At 41.5% G+C, this 19,274-nt stretch overlaps 1 protein-coding gene across 1 annotated transcript in view; it reads right to left on the bottom strand.

The window, feature by feature from the left end:
- The window catches only part of OTUD7B (OTU deubiquitinase 7B), a 54,313-nt gene that overhangs the window by 19,367 nt on the left and 15,672 nt on the right, over positions 1-19,274 (bottom strand). Inside the window, exon 2 of the mRNA XM_086718081.1 lies at positions 4,298-4,447. Coding sequence (XP_086574207.1) covers positions 4,298-4,382 — 85 coding nt within the window. The 5' untranslated portion in view covers positions 4,383-4,447. The remainder of the gene's footprint in view (positions 1-4,297; positions 4,448-19,274) is intronic.

The raw sequence follows: 19,274 nt of genomic DNA on the forward strand, positions 1-19,274 counted from the left end.
TGTGTATGTGCATTCTTCTATAGAAGGAGCTGACAGCTGTCATCAGCTTACCAAAAGGAATTGTTAACTGCCCCTAAATTTAAGAATCACTACTCTACTGAAGAAAAGACCCTAAATGGTAGATTTGTCATAATAGATTTTTCTGCTGCTTTCTCCAGTTGTATTACTCAATAAATCACATTAAGACATAATCGTTCACACTTTTTTCTCTTCTATTCCATCTGCTACCCACTTAATTCAATTCCTATCACCCAGTGTCCCATCAATCCACTCTAAAGTATCACATGAGATTAATCTTTTTAAAGCACAGTTCTTTTTTTGTTGTTGAGAGAGAGGGCACAAGTGAGCAAAGAGTGGGTGTGGGGTGGGGGGGGGAGAGTGTGTGAGAGAGAGAGAGAGAGAGAGAGAGAGAGAGAGAATGAACCAGGGCACACCTGAAGTGGGGGCTCGTGGGTTTTTTTTACCCAAAGTGGGCTCATGTTCACCTGAAGCGGGGCTCGAGCTCACCCGATGTGGGGCACGAGCTCATCCAATGTGGGATTTGAACTCACGAACCATGAGATCATGACCTGAGCCAAAGTCAGATGCTTAACGACTGAGCCACCCAGGCGTCTTAAAGCACAATTCTGATCATTTCAGTTCCACAATCAAAATCGCGAATTTCTTGCCACTGCCTACAGAATAAATTCTAGACTCCTGTGTCGGACATTCAAGGCTTTCTATGACCTGGCCTACTTTTTTTTTTTTTTTTTTACATTTATTTATTTTTGGGAGACAGAGTGAGACACAGTGTGAGCGGGGGAGGGGCAGAGAGAGAAGGAGACAAAGAATCCGAAGCAGGCTCCAGGCTCTGAGCTGTCAGCCCAGAGCCCAACGTGGGGCTCGAACCCCCAAACCATTGAGATCATGACCTGAGCCGAAGTCAGACGCTCAGCCGACTGAGCCACCCAGGCACCTCTATGACCTGGCCTACTTTTCCAGGTTTTTCTCTGTGCTTCAATTTCCCTGACTATGAAAATGGAGATGATTCCATGCAGGGCTGTTATGAAGATAAATGAATTAAAAGCCCCGGTACACAGAAAGCTTTATATATATATTTATTGCTGTTGCTGTGATGTCTTGATATCATAATTCTCCAGTTAAGCTGCATGAATCATTAATGCCTAATGAATTTACTTCTGAACCATTACATTCACTATTTCTTCCAACTCCCTTTGCTCACACTGCGTCAGTCATACTGGCCTCTGTGCCGTTCCTACAAACAGCTAAGACTGCTCCCACCTTTAGACTTTCCACCAACTATCCCCACTGCCTAGAAGGCTCTTTCCTCAATTTTTTCTACATAGACAACTCCTCATCTCCTTCTGGTATTTGTTCAAATGTCACATTCTTAATTAGGCCTGCCTTGACTACCCAAGTAAAAATCACAACCTATCTCACCATTTCCCTTATCATTTTCCATAGCATTTCACACCTTATAACATACTTTCCAATGACTTGGTTATCATGTTTATTATTTATTGACTGTGTTTCCTGCTATAATATAAGGCCAGTTTTGTTTTATTCAAGCACCTAGAACCTGGCACATAGTAGGTATTCAATATATATTTGTTGAAGAATGAGGACTTTTTTCCTGACTCAACAAACGAACGAATGAAGGTTTACCACACAGTTGGAAATACAGAACACCGTACTGAACACTGACTCTGCATTTCCAACTCTGTGGTAGACTCCTTAAAATCAGATCCTCCTAACAATCAGCTTGTCCAAAACTGAATGTCCATCCTCCTCCTCCTTTTTTTTTTTTTTAATTTATTTTTTAAGCATTTATTTATTTTTGAGACAGAGCATGAGTAGGGGAGGGGCAGAGAGAGAAGGAGATACAGAATCCTAAGCAAGCTCCAGGCTCTGAGCTGTCAGCCCAGAGCCCGAGGCAGGGCTCGAACTCATCAAACGCGAGATCGTGACCTGAGCCAAAGTGAGATGCTCAACTGACTGAGCCACCAACCGAAGGCACCCCCCTTCATCATCCTCCTTCCTAAGACTTGCTTGTCTCCTTCTTCTATATTCCCCAAATCCGTAATGGCATCACAAGCCCTCCAGGCCAGAAACTGGCCTCGTCTTCAGCTCCTCACTACTCAAACCCGACTCCTCTTCCCTCACTACCTAGTCAATGTTTGCGCTCATGACACATCTCTCAAAATCTGTTCTTTCTTGCCCATCTCTATTGTCACTGTCCCATGCACGTCTCACGATCATCCCCTGGTCTTTGGGAGGGGCTCAGCTAGTCTCTCTTCTGCTAATATCTCCCCTCTCAAATCTTTTCCTTACACTACAACCAAAGCTAGCTTTTAAAGAAAAAGCAAGAGAGAAAGACAAAGGCAGGGGGAAAAATGAAGATCAGGCCCTTTGATTTCCCTTCGAAATCCTATCTTAAATCCATCCACTTCTCTCTCTACTGCCACCACAGCACCACTATCATCTCCCACCTCAACTGTGGCAACAGACTTAACTGGGTCGACCACTTCTCTGGCCATCTTCCGATCCATTCTATAGCCTTCACCCAAAGCTCAAATCCAATCATGTCACTCCCCTGACTACAACGCTTCACCAGCTTCCCACTGAACACAGAATGAAATGGAAACTTCTTACCACAGTCTACAAAGGCCCCCGTATTCTGCTTCCTGCCTCTCTACTCATTTCCTACCACTCTTGCTCCACTCCTCCTACCTCGTGCCAAACTCTCTTTCATCTTGGGGTCCTTGCGTAAGCTTCTGTATCGACACTCTCTTGTCCATCCCTTTGTCTTGCTACCCTCACACGCTCTTCCGGATTCAGCTCAAATGTCACTTTCTCAGAAAGGCCTTTCTGTATCCTACATCTAAATTAGGTTTCTCTCTTATACTTCCATACTACCCCCTCAACTTTTCCTTCATAACACAGAAGTGTGTGTGTGCGCGCGTGTGTGTGCACACGCGAGTAAGCGAGAGTGCGGGGGGGGGGGGTTACATCAATATTAATTGTAACATAATTGTGAAGAGCCAGCCTCTGAAACCATATTGTCTGAGTTCAGATCCTCCTTAACTTCTCTGAACCTCAGTTTTTAAAACTGTAAAGTGGGATAATAAAACCTATAATGCAGAGTGACTTTAAGAATAAAATAATCTTATCTCAAGTACCTCACACATATTGAATGCGTACAGCATTCAACACATGTTACAAAAGGAAGAGGAAGCCTTTGAGCTGAATCCTGGAGGATGAGGAGAATTTGGGGAGAACAAAGGAGGAAGAGACACTGCAGACTTCAAAAATAATGTGACCAGGGAAAGGTGACAAGTGGGGCCAGGCTGAAACATAAGAAGGTGGCAGGAGATAAAACTGAAAATGCCAGTCAAGGGCAGAGTCATCCTGAATTAGCATACTGGAGTTTAAACCCAGACCTTCCATCTCCTAATTAACAGGTAGAAGCAAATGTCAAATTGTCACACCTTGCTAAGGCTAACAACCTAACCTGCCCCTTCCTCCACAGGCTTACCCATTTGTATCATTATATACTTCCATCGTCAAAAAACATCTGTTAATTATGACTCTAAGCAAAGGATCCTACTGACATGATTCCAAGCCTTGAGGATCTTAAAGTCTAGAATGTTCACATTTATGGGTATATACAGATATAAGTAAACGAAGGCAGCAAAATGAAAACATTAACTTAATTCACTCTACAAAGAACCATCTATACAAATTAGGGAAGAAAAGAAACAAAACCACGGATGATTCCAAATACAAAAACCCAAAAGTCATTTTTATAAAGAGGAAACCTTACAGATCTAGAATTACGCTCTTAGTGGACTAATATAAAATTTCACTTGCATTACCATAGCACAAATTGACAGTGGAGAAAGCCACCCCCAAAATTCAAGGTAAAAAGGGGATTTTGCATTTTAAAATTATGGTGAGTCATACACAAAGTCATCAGAAGCAACTTAAATTTAAGGCCTGCCATATACAAAGTACCTTTCGGATCACTTTAAACTGTTCCAAGTCATCCTAACAATAGCCTTTTGTTCATTTATGTTTTATTTTTTTATGTTTATTTTTGAAAGAGAGAGAGAGAGTGTGTGAGCAGGGGAGGGCAGGCTCCAGGCTCCGAGCTGTCAGCACAGAGACTCAGGGCTCGAACTCACAAACCTCGAGATCATGACCTGAGCCAAAGTTGGACGCTTAACTGACTGAACCACCCAGGCGCCCCCACTATAGTCTTTTACTTTCTTCTCATGCTCCCCTCATGACTCCTTACCTTCCAGGAGATCTCGGGCCAGCCCAGGCTCTGCGCCTGTGGAACGGACAAAATCCGACAGGACAGCATCCATGTCCAGGGTCATGTGATCATTAAGTACTTTCAGGCAGCTGAGATAGGGTGGACATAGATCAAAACTCAGCCCTCCACCTGAGGAGGAAATAAACACATAAGGCTCAAATTACACTGAGACAGGATGATCACAGCCCAATTTCCGCAGCTTCCTAACCAAATGGGGAAACTATCCTGCCTCATTCATTTCAGTTGAATTTATTATGAAGAGCAACATTTACTTTCCTAATTCCCCATTAATTTCTTAACTACTAAATTAATCACAAAACTTAATGTCACTCTCAATGCTTTTCTTCTTTCTAGAGTATTCCATTTCCCTCCATCAGTTTGCTTACCCAAACTAATAGAAGGAAACAGCAGACTACCCACCCTGAAGAACTCCCCACCTTGTTTATTTCCTTCCTGGCATTTGCTATACCCTGAAATTATTTTAATTCATTGCTGTCTAGTCTCCTCCTCTAATATTTAAGTTTCTTAAAAGCTGAGTGCTTGTGTGTCTTGTTCACTAATGTATCCTCATCATGTATCACTTGGCATGGTGCCTGGCATACAGGCCCTCAGTAAATATTTGCTGAATGAATACTATACACTGAATAACTTTAGAGCTGACTAGTGTTCTGAGCCTGGCTGTGGACACGGAAGGAGCAAACTGACAGCTAAAACTACTCAAAATGAAACAATAAGCTATTACACAAAGCAGAGTAGAGATCCCAAAGGTACACAGAGTTCATTTTTGTCCATTGACTTCATGAACCCAGGAAACATGCCTTTCTCCACCCAGGACAAATGAACCAAATAAGTTCACCTGAAAAAGATCTCCTCTTTCAGACTTGACTTTGGCAGAAATTCTGTCCCTGACCTGATAGCCTGGCACCAATCCACATTCCTCTGAAGTTGGCAGTCCCAGCTGCGGAAGCAATAACAAAGTGAAGAACAATCTCTAACCAAATTTGGCCACAGTAGACAGGTTTAGTTCTCTGGAGAAGACGGCTTGTTCCTACAGTAACCGTAACACACCTGTCCTACCACACCCACCAATCTCTTGCTTTTTTGGGGAAGGCCAAAAGTAGAATTCTCAAAGGTAAAACGTGACTCGGGTGACTCTCTTCAGAAACATCTTCTCCTAAACAACCTGAAGTCTAAGGGTGACTCAGATACTTTTTCTTCAAACGCCCCTTACCCCAGGACACAGCTTGTTCAGTGGTATGATCAGATCCTGATTTTCTGCATTCCTTAGAAATATTAAGGCAAATAAACAGCGATGATTTGTGGGTCATAAAGCCAGTAGGTCACTAACTTGGTGACACTGAATTTTTTGAGAGAGGGCAAAATACAAAGTATTCTCTCTTGTACGATTCCAGTAGTACAAGAGATCCATGAGTGCAGGGGCGTGTTTTATTCATATTTGTAGCCCCAACACTTAGCACAGCACCTACAATATTGTAGGCAGTCAGTAAATGCCTGATGAGTAAATGATTAAATGACTCAGTGAACCTCCACACTAGCCACCACCAAACCAATTTTTGGCTTAAGTTAGCAGATAAGAAATTCCAGGGTCCTTCATGCTTCATATAATCCCTCTATTTCTAGATGGTCCTAATCCATCTTCCCAAGTTTCAGAAACTCTCCTTTCTGTTACTACTTCCACCACCCTCGGATCGTATGATTTTGACCTACACCTGTGTATGTTAGCTGGGTGGCTTTGGTCAAATTACTTACAGGGTTTCAGTTGCTTCTTGTATATCCTAGACTTGCATTTGATGACCTCTAAGATCCTTTCCAGGGTTAAAAAAAATGAACTTCAGTTCACTACAGCCTGACATGATCCTGACATTCTCTTTCGGTCTACATATCATCAATGTCTAATTTCCTTCCACTTCAGTATCACAATTGTAAGAAAAGGCTGCCAATGCATAAGGAACTTTTGGCCCAACATACCTCAAATTCAAACTGTTAAGTTATAATTAGTTTCTTACAATTTATACTTAAGAGTTCAATCCCTTCAGAATTCATAAATGAATGGTGGCTTCCCCCTCCCCTGATACAGAGAAGAATTTCTTCTCCAAGACCATTTTAGTCCTTGTCTCAGAGGTCACAGGAGATGGGTGCAGCCCAAATAACTTAAAAGCATGACGAATGCTAAACCAAGAGCAGAGCAGCAAAATGAATTTCAATTTTCTCTCTTAAAAAAAAAAAGTATGCAAAGGAACTTAGGAAAGCCACTCTAATAACTTTCTGAAAGAATGTGGGAGATGTACAATAAACACACAAACGGCAGTCAGCAATAAGAGACAAGAGTTGATTAAGCCACACACGTGTAGGCAATTTCCCACCCAGCCAGACACAGGCTCCTGTGACTAAGAAACCAGTGAAAACCATCAATGCCATTCCATGGCATTACAGATCTCATTTGCCAACATAGTGGGTCATTCTTTTCAAAAATTAGTTTTGGAAAGTAATGTAGAGATCCAACGGTTATCTAGAATTACTTGCTAAAAAATTCAACTCACTAAACCAAACTTCTTGGCAGCACATTGTTGTACTTGATGCCTCCAGGTGCGGCCACAGACTCCACCCTAACCCCACCCACCAGGTGAGGACAGTAGCTTTTGTTACATCACCAGCAACACCGGGCTTGCGCTTCTCAAATTCCAAATGGGAAATATCCACAACACAGACTAAGACACACAGTCCTGGGCTCTGTCTCAGCACACAGGAACGAAGAAAAGAAAACACTGGCTTCCAAACTTTCACGCAAAGCAGAGGAGGCACTCAAACATCTGTTGATTGAATCATGTATAGACAAATCTCAACTGGGGTCAAAACCCGCCAATCCTCCAAGCGGACAAGACTAGTGATTATGTAATCCAGTGTCTGCCCCCATGCAGGAACCCTTCTATCACATCTCTGACAGAGAAATCAGCCCGCCTCCACATCGATACAAGCTTTGATGGAGAACTCATTCCTTTGCCACATGTCCATCTTATTGTTGGACAACTCTAATTGTGAGAAAACGCTTTTCTAAACTAAATCACCAGCCCACCTCCCTCTGTAACTTTCACATAATGGCCTTTGTTCTCTTCTCTGGAACAATAAAATCTATTCCCAAGAATGATGGCATTTTCATAGAAAAGGATTAGAGAAAGCATTTCTTCACAGAAACATGGGTTGTTTACAAATAAACAAATATAAGGCTTAAAAAGTCAGGTGGTTGCCCAAAGTCTCAACCCAGATATTTTGGACACACGCTCTCTCTACTGCACCACACTGCCTCCCAAGGCACTGTGGCATTACTGAACCCCAAATGACCCTGATTCTTACCCACTGAATTCTAAGAAAGGGCTGAGCCTCTCGCTCATATTTATTAAAGACCTAGACTCCTGCCTTATATTGCTCTCACTTTAAATCCTACTGTTTTCCTCAGCAATTTTGACACCCACCTGCACAATCCATCCAACGTTTCTGCCAGAGAGTTTCATAATCTCATCAAATGCAAAGACCTCCATCTCCACTCCAACGCCCCAGTCCTGGACCCTGCCATCTCCTAAAATTACTGCACCTCTGTACTTTCAACTTCCAACACCTTACTTTGGCTACAACCTCATCTTGCTTCCAGCCTTCCCTCTCCACTACTAAACCTCTCTCTTAATTCAAGATATCCTCACCTCAGACTAAGACATCCAATTCCTTATTCACCTTATTCACTAATTCAACAAAAATCATGGAGTGTCTACTATGTGTTAGGTACGCTATGGTCAGGATTAGAGACACAACAATGAACTAGATAGATACAATCTTTATCCTCACAAAGATTCTAGTCTGGAGGGGAAAAAAAAAACCCACAAAATTTCATAGAAGATTATAATAAAGAAATGCCCAGGAAATGGGTATTATCTCTTACAGGGAGTCAGAAAAAGCTTTCCCAAGGAAGTGCTATTACATCTAAGGACCAAAGAATGAGTAGAAATTGGAGACAAGCTGGGAAAGAAAGAAAACCCCAAGCAGAGGAAACCTGGCTCAACGTTCTGTGGTAGGAAGAAACACAGAGGTGAGAATGGTACAAAATGAGAATTAGGAGAGGCCTAGTGGACCCTGTTAAAGATTGAGATTTCATCCTAAAAGTAACGAGAAGCCATTGAAGGGTTGGAAGTAGGGACCGGGCATGATCAGATTTGAAATATCAAAAGATCTCCCTGGTTGTAGTGAGAAGAAGAATGTGGAAGGAACACACGGATTTAAGGAAACTGGTTGGGAAATTATTGCAAAGACGTGATGGTGAGCTGGACTAGGATGACAGCAGTGGCGATGAAGAAAAATGGATAGATGCTACTTTGTCCCTTCTTGCCTAATTGAATATGAACCCAAAGACCAATCCCTTATTTTTCCTGTAAAAGCCTAGTTCTGCTGTCCGTCTAGTTCACTGGCCCGATATGGATGGCTCTCCCATTCAACTTCTCTGCTATCTGAGGTTCCTGAGCAAGACGAGATCACATAACCACGCAGGGCAACCCAACTACAAATTAATGGTATCCAGTCTCATTACTTTCAATGAAACACTGCTGTCTCCGCTTGACTTTGGTACAAGTCAACCCATCTTCTTGGCTACTGACCCACACCTCCACCATTCTCCTACCCAATCCTCATCACCTCCCTTATTCCTGACATGTGATCTTGCCTCTGACTTCACAGAAAAAAATTATGAAACAAGGCGAAAGGGATTCCTTCGTGTTTCTTCCCCTGTCCCCACCTGCCGGTTGCTCTTCTCCTCCATCCTGCAAAACTCCTTAAGAGCGACGACATCCACTGATGCCACTTCCTCACCTTAGGTGCAGTGCTCATCCTGCCAAAATGTGCTTCTACTGAAGGAAAGTGAGTGGCACTGACTTACAGTAAGGTCATCACAATCACCCTTACTGCTTATCTGAAGTGTTCTCTCTTTGTAGCACTTGACGCTGGTCACTCTTCCTGCCTCTCTGGCTCTGTGTCTTGGTCACCTTCGCGGACTCCTCTTCCTGTGCCTGCACCAAGGGTGAGTGCACCCAAGGCTCTACCTCTGGCCTTCATCTCATTTTATATCACCTCCACCAGAAACATCATTCATGCCCCTCAGCACTCGATGCTGATGACCTTAAACGTATTCACAGCCCCAAACTCTCCACCTCACCTCCTACATGCCCTTCAAACACAGCACATAAAAACATGATCTCAGGGGCCGCCTCTGTGGCTCAGTCGGTTGAGCGTACGACTTCGGCTCAGGTCATGATCTCACGGTTCCTGAGTTTGAGCCCTGCGTCGGGCTCAGTGCTGACAGCTCAGAGCCCGGAGCCTGCTTTGGATTCTGTGTCTCCCTCTCTGCTCCTCCCCTGCTCATACTCTGTCTCTCTCTCTCTCAAAAATAAAGATTAAAAAAAAATTTTTTTTAAATAAAAAAAAATCTCATTCTCTCCTCTCTGTCCTTCCCCCTTCCAAAGTACTCCTCTTCCAGTATGCCTATTCTAGCAAATGGTACCATCGCCCCTCCCCCCATCATCCAATCACAAAAGCCTGGGAGCCACCCTGGACTTCTCTCTTACTTTATCCTCACTCACAAATAGTCCATTATGAAGTGCTACTCGTTTTCCCTTTAAAATTTCTCCGATCCATCCCACACTTTCCATAAGCTACAACTCTTATTCTCTCTCAGATTTTCATAACCTGCACTCCAGGAAACAGCTTCCTAATTTCTCCCTCCTCCTCTCTCCAGGCATTGCTTGCTTATGGAGGCTGGTCAATCTAAAATGTGAATATGTATTATATCTCACTGCTCTAACTTATTCAATGACTAAAACTTAAGATTCCTTCACAATCTGGCTCTCCCTGACCCTCCTGCCTTATTCACCTGCCACCATTCCCCTTTCTGTGCTGGTAGTTCCCCAAGTACACCATGTGCTCACATTTCAGTTCCTTTGCCTATGTTGTCCCCTCTGCTTGGAATGACTTATGGCCTAGCAGGTGAATTCTTATCTCTTCTATAAGACTAACTCAGTACTACCTTATTTTCAAAACATTCTCTGGCTTCCCAACTTAAGTTGCCCACTCCCTCCTTGCTGCTGCACCTGGTACTCTACCACTATTATATTATTTATCACACCAGAGTACTTGTATTTATTTACACATTTGTTTCCACCACACACACACACACACACACACACACACTAGAATGGATGATAATCAGATAATCAGTGTTGTAAACAGGTAAATCTAAAACAGTGGTCATTGTAAAGACATGTGCTTGTTATATGATCTTATTTGCAACAAATTTCTCTTCCTTAAACACTGTTTAACTCAGACTAATATTACATTCGGTCTGCATGGTCTGAGGGCCCAACTACTTAGTAACAGAGAAAAATGACCCAAAATTAAATACCGATTATAGATAACAGAGCTATGTTAAAATGTCTGAGAAACTACTGACCCTACATTTTCTCGTCTGCCACGTTCCCCCAAAGCGTCCACATTCTCACATTATACCCTCTCCCGGTTCCAGTGATGCACTACAGCTGTGTCTGAGTCCCCTCCAACTCCTCCCAAAACTCACTGGAAAACCACAACACTTAAGGCTGTCAAGAATTTTCAAAGGTCAGAGACTCCTCCATGTCTATGATGTCAGTCCCAAGGAATCCAGACAGGGAGAAAGAGGAGGGACAAAAAGCCTTAGAAATTTCACACAATTCTTGATTAGGTGGGAGGGGAAAAAGGAAAGACTCTGTTGCCAGATTGTTTTTAATTAATATGGATCGTTCCAAGTGAAAGAAACAAAATATAACCTTCTTAGAAAAAAGAGAACATGACCAAATTCCATACGAAAGAGACCTGTGTAGACCTATGTTACAACCCAGAGATGATAAGATGGCTCTAAAAGGAAAAAAAGAAGTGACAGGAAGTAACATGCATTAAATCTTCAGACATTATTTCACTTTAACATCCAAGCAACACGAAGGGGTTTGTTTGTATCATTAACCCTACCTCATGGATGAAGTTGCCAAAGCTCACAAAGGTTAGGGAATCCACTCAAGATTACACAGGTAAGAAGCGGCAGGACCAGGATTTTCATGAACCCAGCCGGACCTGGCACTACAGCACACCCCATCCAGCGCGGAGGACTGAAAAAACACGTGCCGTCCACCTGCCCTATTTCAACTCTTTTCAACACCACACTGAGAGAGAGAAATGGTTCTGGATTCAGGCAGATCTAGGTTCAAATCCCAGTCTACTACTAAGGGCTATGTTATCATGGGTAAGTAATACAACCATTTTGTGTCTCCATTTCTTTATGTATAAAACAGAGAAAATATCTGCATTTCAGACCTCTTGGTAGGATTAAATAACCGAAGATACGTTAGGGCAGTGCCTAACACACACAGTAAGTCCTCAAAAAAGGTCAGCTGCCTTCTTTCTGCCTAACTCCCCCCACATACTCTGCCTCACTCCACTGCTACCCAATACAGCTCGTGGTATCTTTCCTCCAAAAGCTCTCACCACTCCTTAACAAACCTTCCGGTCTCCCAGCCATTTCCAAGGCACAGTCAACACACGCACACAGGACCCAGTCTATCATTCCCATTCCAGTGTCTTTCAACTCCTTGAGCCTCAAAGAAAACTCACAAAGGGCCTCCTTTGGTTGTACCTTCTACCAGACGGTCCCTCAAAAATAACGGCAAAAGAAAACTATCTGTACTCTCCCGGACATACAGACACAGCTGAATAGCTCATTTATTCCCAAATTTCCAGGAATAGCAAATTCACACATATTTACTGAAACCCTAATGTCTTTAATCTACCAGTCCTTCCTCCCCACCTTGCCCCCTTACTACTCTATTCATTCCAGATTCAAAGATTTTAGAATATTCTCTTAATTTCATGCATGTTGTCTATTTTGGGGGGACAAAAACAAGTGTTTACATCTCCTCCTACTCACCCTGCACAATTCTGGATTGTTTTCTACCACCACTATAGTGTATACCCAAGGAAAATCCACTTTCTCTCCCTAAATCAAACTTAAGAGAAAAAACTCAACCCAAAAAAACTCTATCATATAATTTACCATTCCCAAACAATGTATTGGTTTACCATATGCTATTGTGTGGATACAGGCCAGTAAGGACTCAAGAATTGGTCCTGTGGCTTTATCACTATCAGTGGTACATGCAGAACAAGAACAAGATTTAACTATTTTTTAAAAAGTTTCTAGATTTTGGGGGCACCTCGGTGGCTCAGTCAGTTAAGTGTCCATGTCTTGATCTCAGCTCAGGTCTTGATCTCAGGGTTTTGAGTTCAAGCCCCACACTGGGCTCTGTGCTGGGCATGAAGCCTACTTAAAAAAAAAAAAGTTTCCGGGCGCCTGGGTGGCGCAGTCGGTTAAGCGTCCGACTTCAGCCAGGTCACGATCTCGCGGTCCGTGAGTTCGAGCCCCGCGTCAGGCTCTGGGCTGATGGCTCAGAGCCTGGAGCCTGTTTCTGATTCTGTGTCTCCCTCTCTCTCTGCCCTTCCCCCGTTCATGCTCTGTCTCTCTCTGTCCCCAAAAAAATAAATAAACGTTAAAAAAAAAAAAAGTTTCTAGCTTTTTAAATCAGGCCCACAAATAGTAGAAATGAATCTCTAAGAGACAAATTTATTAACAGCCAAATGCTAATACAGAGATCAGGGAGAAGCTCACAGAGAACTCCTTATGAACTCGCATTTCTCTTTTTAGTGCTACTGATAAAAGGCTCTTTGGATTACAGTTATTTGGGAAATTTAATAATTCGGAAGACTTGTACAATGGAAGTGACCTTTAGAAAAATAAGGGCAGAGAGAGTCATAAAATTGGCACAACAACAGAAACTTGAATAGAAACAGAAATCATGATAATGTTTATTTTCTTAGATCCAGACCAGTATTTCTATTTACCACACACAATGAATTTTTTCTTTTCCCTTTCAGCTAGGGTCAACGATAGTTCAAGGTTTGAGTCTCATTAAATTCAACTTTTAAAAGAATAGTCTGTAAAAAATAAAAGTTCTACTTAAGTCCTTAAAGATTCTGATTACTAAACTTTTGACATGAGAGAAAAAATAAATACTACAAATCAACAGAGGCTGGCATCATAATAAAACACATTCTTTCTCTAGGATCAACCCACAAACATTTAGTAGCTGACAATCTTCTCTCCCCTTCTTGATTCCTAATTATTGGTCATTTTGCCATCAATTACAGAACATCTATTCAAGGAGAGAAATAGCAGAAGGAAAAAAAATTTTAATTACTGAGTATCTATAATTAGTTATCCACAGGAAATTTACTCATTTTGTAAACTTCTGATAAATTAACTTCCTTCAGCACACAACTACTAAGTTTTTAAAAGCCCCAAACAATTAAAAAAGAAATGTATCTTTTACAAATTTATATAACTCCATTCAAAGGAAGATACTTTTTATTACTATCATTATGTTTAAAGTTCTCTACCTGTCCCAGCCATACCTAGACCTCATTGAATTCCTGTAGGCCCAGTATGTGCAACATTCACTGGCACTTGCTGTTATCAAATACTGCCCTGTAACATTACTTCCTGATACATCTTATCTCTCAATTTGACTATCGGTCAGTCATTCAATCAAAAGTTACCAAGCTGGGTCTGCCATGTACCAGGCACTGCCCTAGGGCTTCTGGAGATACAAGTGAAGCCACAGCCCTACCTTCAGGGCACTCCAGGCTGCTGGAAGAAACCTAAACATGTTATTTGTGCCCAGTGGGGTAGGAAGAGGTATAAGAACAACTGGTTTACCTGGATGGGTTAGGGAAGTTTCTCAAATTGGTATGTGTAAGAGATCATCAGGATGGAAAACAACATGCATTCTAGATAGAATTAAAATCATTGAGGTTGGCACCTTTCTTTTATGCTTTAAAAAATTCTAGGGGCACCTGGGTGGCTCAATCAGTTAAGCTTCCAACTCTGGATGTCGGCTCGGGTCACAATCTTGCTCGGGTCATGATCTTTCAGTCATGGGATAGAGCCCCACAGCGAGCTCCCTGCAGAGCAGAGCCTGCTTGGGATTCTCTCCCTCCCTCTTTCTCTGCCCCTCCCCCATGCATGCTCATGCACTGTCTCTCTCAAAATGATAAACTTTGAAAACAAACATTCTAACCAGGACTAAAAAATTTCTTGGCTCATAGTAGATGACCAACAAATATTTGTAGTTCTAAATTATTCATGCTAGTCCATGTGTATGGATGACTGAGAACTAATCTATATCTAAAACAGGCTTGTGAATTATTTACTGGTTCCAAATGTCATCATTCACCCCACAGACACATATAATCAAGGTCTATATGAACAAACATATGGCTGAATATAGCTTGCTGTGATTTGTTTTTAAAGCACTTTCACAAATACGGCCTCATTTAATACAAATTTTAAAAATTAAATACTCTTTGAGATTTTTAATCCCCTCTTCTCTGATGGAAAATACATACACACAGAGAAGCTTACAAAGCTTAAATGATACCCAGATAGCAAGGAGCTTGGACCTAGGTATTCTGAATTTGAATACAGGGTTCGTATCAGTTCTCCGGGGGATTATGGCAAAATCAAATCAGTCTAGCCATGTAAACTCCACAGACTAAAGAATTCTTTAATATTCTGCTATTAAAAATACTATCCGAGACACCTGGGTGGCTCAGCTGGTTAATCATCCCCTTTTGGCTCAGGTCATGAACTCATGGTTGGTGGGATTGGAGTCCCGTGTCCCTATGCTGACAGCTCAGAGCCTAGAGCCTGGAGCCTGCTTCAGATTCTGTGTCTCCCTCTCTCTCTCTGCCCCTCCCCTGCTTGTGCTCTCTTTCTCTTTCAAAAATAAATAAGCACTAAAAAAAATTTTTTTTAAATACTACCCACGTTCATCCACACTACCGGCCACCACCATCCTCCCCACTTCCCCACGAACTCTACCAATACACACATATTTCTATTTCTGGGTTGGAATTAAGAAGCAGAAACTCCAGGGGCACCTGGGTGGCTCAGTCGGTGAAGCACCCGACTTCGGCTCAGGTCATGATCTCACAGTTTGTGAATTCAAGGCCTGTGCATCGGGCTCTGAGCTGACCGCTCAGAGTCTGGAGCCTGCTTTGGATTCCGTGTCTCCCTCTCTCTCTCTGTCCCTCCCCGACCTATGCTCTCTTTCTTTCTCTCTCAAAAGTAAATAAATAAACATTAAGAAGCAGAAACTCCAACCCAAGATTTCCTGAGCATTATTTGGGTCTCTTTCATTTGTGTATGTTGTGCCTTTTGTAGTAATAATTTTTTTTTAATTTTTTTAAATGTTTTATTTTTGAGAGAGAGACAGAGACAGAGCTCAAGCGGAAGAGGGACAGAGAGAGAGAATCTGTCTCTGGACACAGAATCCAAAGCAGCTACAGGCTCGCAGCTGTCAGCACAGAGCCCGACACGTGGCTCGATCTCACGATCCAAGAGATCATGACCTGAGCCAAAGTCGAATGCTTAACCGACTGAGCCACCCAGGCGCCCCATAGTTTTTCTTTTAAAAGCAACCAAGCCTCTTATATTTAAGCACATAAAATTAGTTATGAGCATATAATACAATCTGACAATTCTAGTCTATTTAGGAATGTAGACTATACACTTCTATTTTTACATAATTAACCCTTCACATTTGGGGTTTATGTGGAATAAGCCTGGTGGTGAGGTGCAGAAAGTCAGTTTGCTTTCCTTGTTTGGCACTTTGGAATTATGACTTTAAAACCAGGACATCAGAGATCACTTCATTCCAAACCCTCAAATTACAGACGAAGGTATAAGAACCAGGTGAGTGAGATTAAGTGACTTGCCCAAAGTCACAGAGCTAACTAATGCTGTGTATGGACTATAAATCCGTTGATTCCTATACTAGTAATCTTTACCTGCTTTACATATACCGATGACTTTCGATTTTCCATGTGATCCCTTTGTGGATTTATCTATGAAAACTTCCTTTCTTCCTGCCACCCAGCTAAATCTCTCACTTCTACAGATGTGTACCAAAGAAAAAGATATATGATTAGGAAATTTAATCACTTAAGCAAGCCATATTAATGGCAATCATCTACATTAGACAATCAGGAAGGCATGCTAAAATCAAATCATCGTTTTTGTTTTGTTCATCACCACTAGAGATATAAACTGGATTTGAAAATATTCTTCTATCACTACATCTCTGAGGCCTGAAATTCTGTAGGAACAAGGTAGGATAAAATTAAGTGTTGACAAAGAGATAGATTTTCTTTTTCTTTTCTATGGACAGTTTGAAGCTATAACATAGTACTCTTATGCTGTTATGAAATCACAGCAATAACTAATTTTGAACAGAATAAAACATAAAATAAAAACCAAGAGAGAAATAAAGCATCAACTTTTAACACATTACTTCTCCTTGTCCGAAAAAGTAAAATGCCTGCAAGCATCCTAGCAATCACTTTCCTCACATTCACTTTGATTCACGTTGACCTGTAGGAAAGCTACATTTCTTCCTCCTCTTTGGAAGGGCCACCATCAGCACAACAGCACCAGGTCAGTGCAATTCTCCCGTAATGAAAACCTTAACCTCCTGACTCAATCACTCAATAAGCACTTAGCAAGGACCCACTCTGTGCCAGGCAGTCTGCTAAGTGAAGGGGATGCATAAACCAATAAGCCAACAGCCTAGAGATTCATCTGATGGGCTGGTTCCAGAGAAAACCCCAAGATAGGTATCAGCTAACTTCCTTTATTCAAAGATTTACTGAGTTCTAGGCACCAGAAACAGAAAAAGATGTAAACTTGTAAAGTAAGCGTCTTTCAAATTTACTAAACAACTTGCTCTTCTGAATTAAAATCACACGTTCTTCTCCAAGAAAGACAATCATCAGAAGTTGACTGTAAAGGCTTTTGATGGTAACAACTAGCCAGATAATTTGGTCAAAGGTACTGTTTCCTTAATCTTACCACTTTGGGAGGCCATACTGTCCTGGGCAGAGACATTTTATCAGTATAGGATCCATAATGGAATGTGGTTGATCTTACCAACAGACTAGGATGAATTGTTTCCTATGTAGATAGATACTTCAGTAGAATGTACGAGAAGCCTCTGAAGTCAAACATATGACAAATCCTATTTACCTTTCTTGCCACAATAGAGTATGTCTAAGTAGTATAGGCAACCCTTCATGATGACATAGCCCCATGCTAAGTTTTCAGAGTAACAGGTCTCTGCTTTTCCTTCTCTCTTCCACAAAAAGTACAAATAGTATGAATCAGTACATAAGTCATTTAGCAAATATCCCATGGTCCTGAGTTTTTCTCCTCGAAATTAATCCAGGAAATCAACCCTTGTTAAAATGAGTCCTATCCCATTAATATTTTTAGCATTATTATTGGTAGTGGTGGTGGTGATAGCAACTGCTAGCTTTGCAGTTCACAAAATACTTTCAAATGTATTACTTCAGTCACTGAAAAAAATAGGGAGAATAAAAGGAAACATCATAGGCAACTATCTCAAACAGGAAAAATCGAACCCAGTTTAACTGGAATTGAAAAGCAAGCAGTTTCAACTCTATCACAGGATCAAGAAGCTATTTCTATCAAGAAAGCATAGGATTGACTCTAGCAAAGCAAAATCACAAATTTCCCCTTAAATTATGCCCTTAAATGCTAGGCCTAATTGATTCAATTTGTACATGCTAAGACCGCAGTTTCAGCAAGAATCTGATATAAATCTCCAATACCCCAATCCCTTTCCCAATGTTTTACTCACAGTTAAAGGATCAATAAATATTTTTCTAAAGAAGGAATACTTACTGATGAGAAAGCTGCTGCAGAAAGACAAACTGACAACACTCACCATTCAAGTACCTTTAAAGATTTAACAAATATTTACTGTGCACCAATCAAGGACCAAGCACTAGGTTAGTCACATCCACATAAATCATCTCACTGACCTTATGTGTCCTGCACAGATATTCATAAATCCCAACTCTTAATTGACTTGGGACCCCAAAACCACTTCTAACACTAGCCCCCTTCACCCTATCTAATTAATCCCTAGAACTCAACTGGAACACCGATTCTCACTCTCACAGACCTAATCATTTTTTAATGCTTCTGACCTACCAGGTAATGCTTACCACAAAACCTGTGTGCCTGTTTTTAAGCTCCTAACTCCAGAACAAAAACCATCTAGCCTAGATATGGCACCTGGTGATAATGGTCATGATCTAAAACAAGTATTCTCTTGGATCACACTAGCTAAAGAATAAACCTAGAATGCTAACAAAACTGAATTTCAGCTGGGCAGAAGACACTGGATTTTAATAGTCTTCCCAACCTCGAGACTATTTTCTAGTCCTCCAAATATAGAAAGCCTTCTCTATTTGAATGAACTGCCAAAGTTTGACCCAAGAGTCCCTACTCACATACTCAACAGAGAGAACTGGGGGAAAAAGAAAAAAAAATATTCCAACTGGTATGACCACATTACAACATTAACAACATATTACTCACCATCATGTTACAAGAAAGCACTTGCAAGTGGGCAAGGAACATTCAGGAAGCCAAAGAAACAAACAAAACTCTCCCAGTCCTCAAAACACAAACACATCCAAATTCCAAAGCAGGTGGCACTGTCCAGTTTATACCCAGGTATGAGTGGGTGGAGAGGGAGTAGGAAGGGGGGAGGGGAAGAGAGGAAAAGCATCATTGGGCAGGTGTGCTTGTTGGCACTAAGATAGATTTCTTTCTTGGATTCGTGGAGAATCTTTTTAAACAAAGAAATACTAGAAGTCCCACCTATCTTTATAACTTAAGTAATCACAGAGAACATGCAATATATGTAAATGGTAGCATGTTATAGTGGTTACA

Source organism: Puma concolor, chromosome C1, assembly GCF_028749965.1.
Source record: "Puma concolor isolate L17-30 chromosome C1, mPumCon1.1.hap2, whole genome shotgun sequence".
In the NCBI taxonomy this organism is placed as follows: Eukaryota; Metazoa; Chordata; class Mammalia; order Carnivora; family Felidae; genus Puma; species Puma concolor.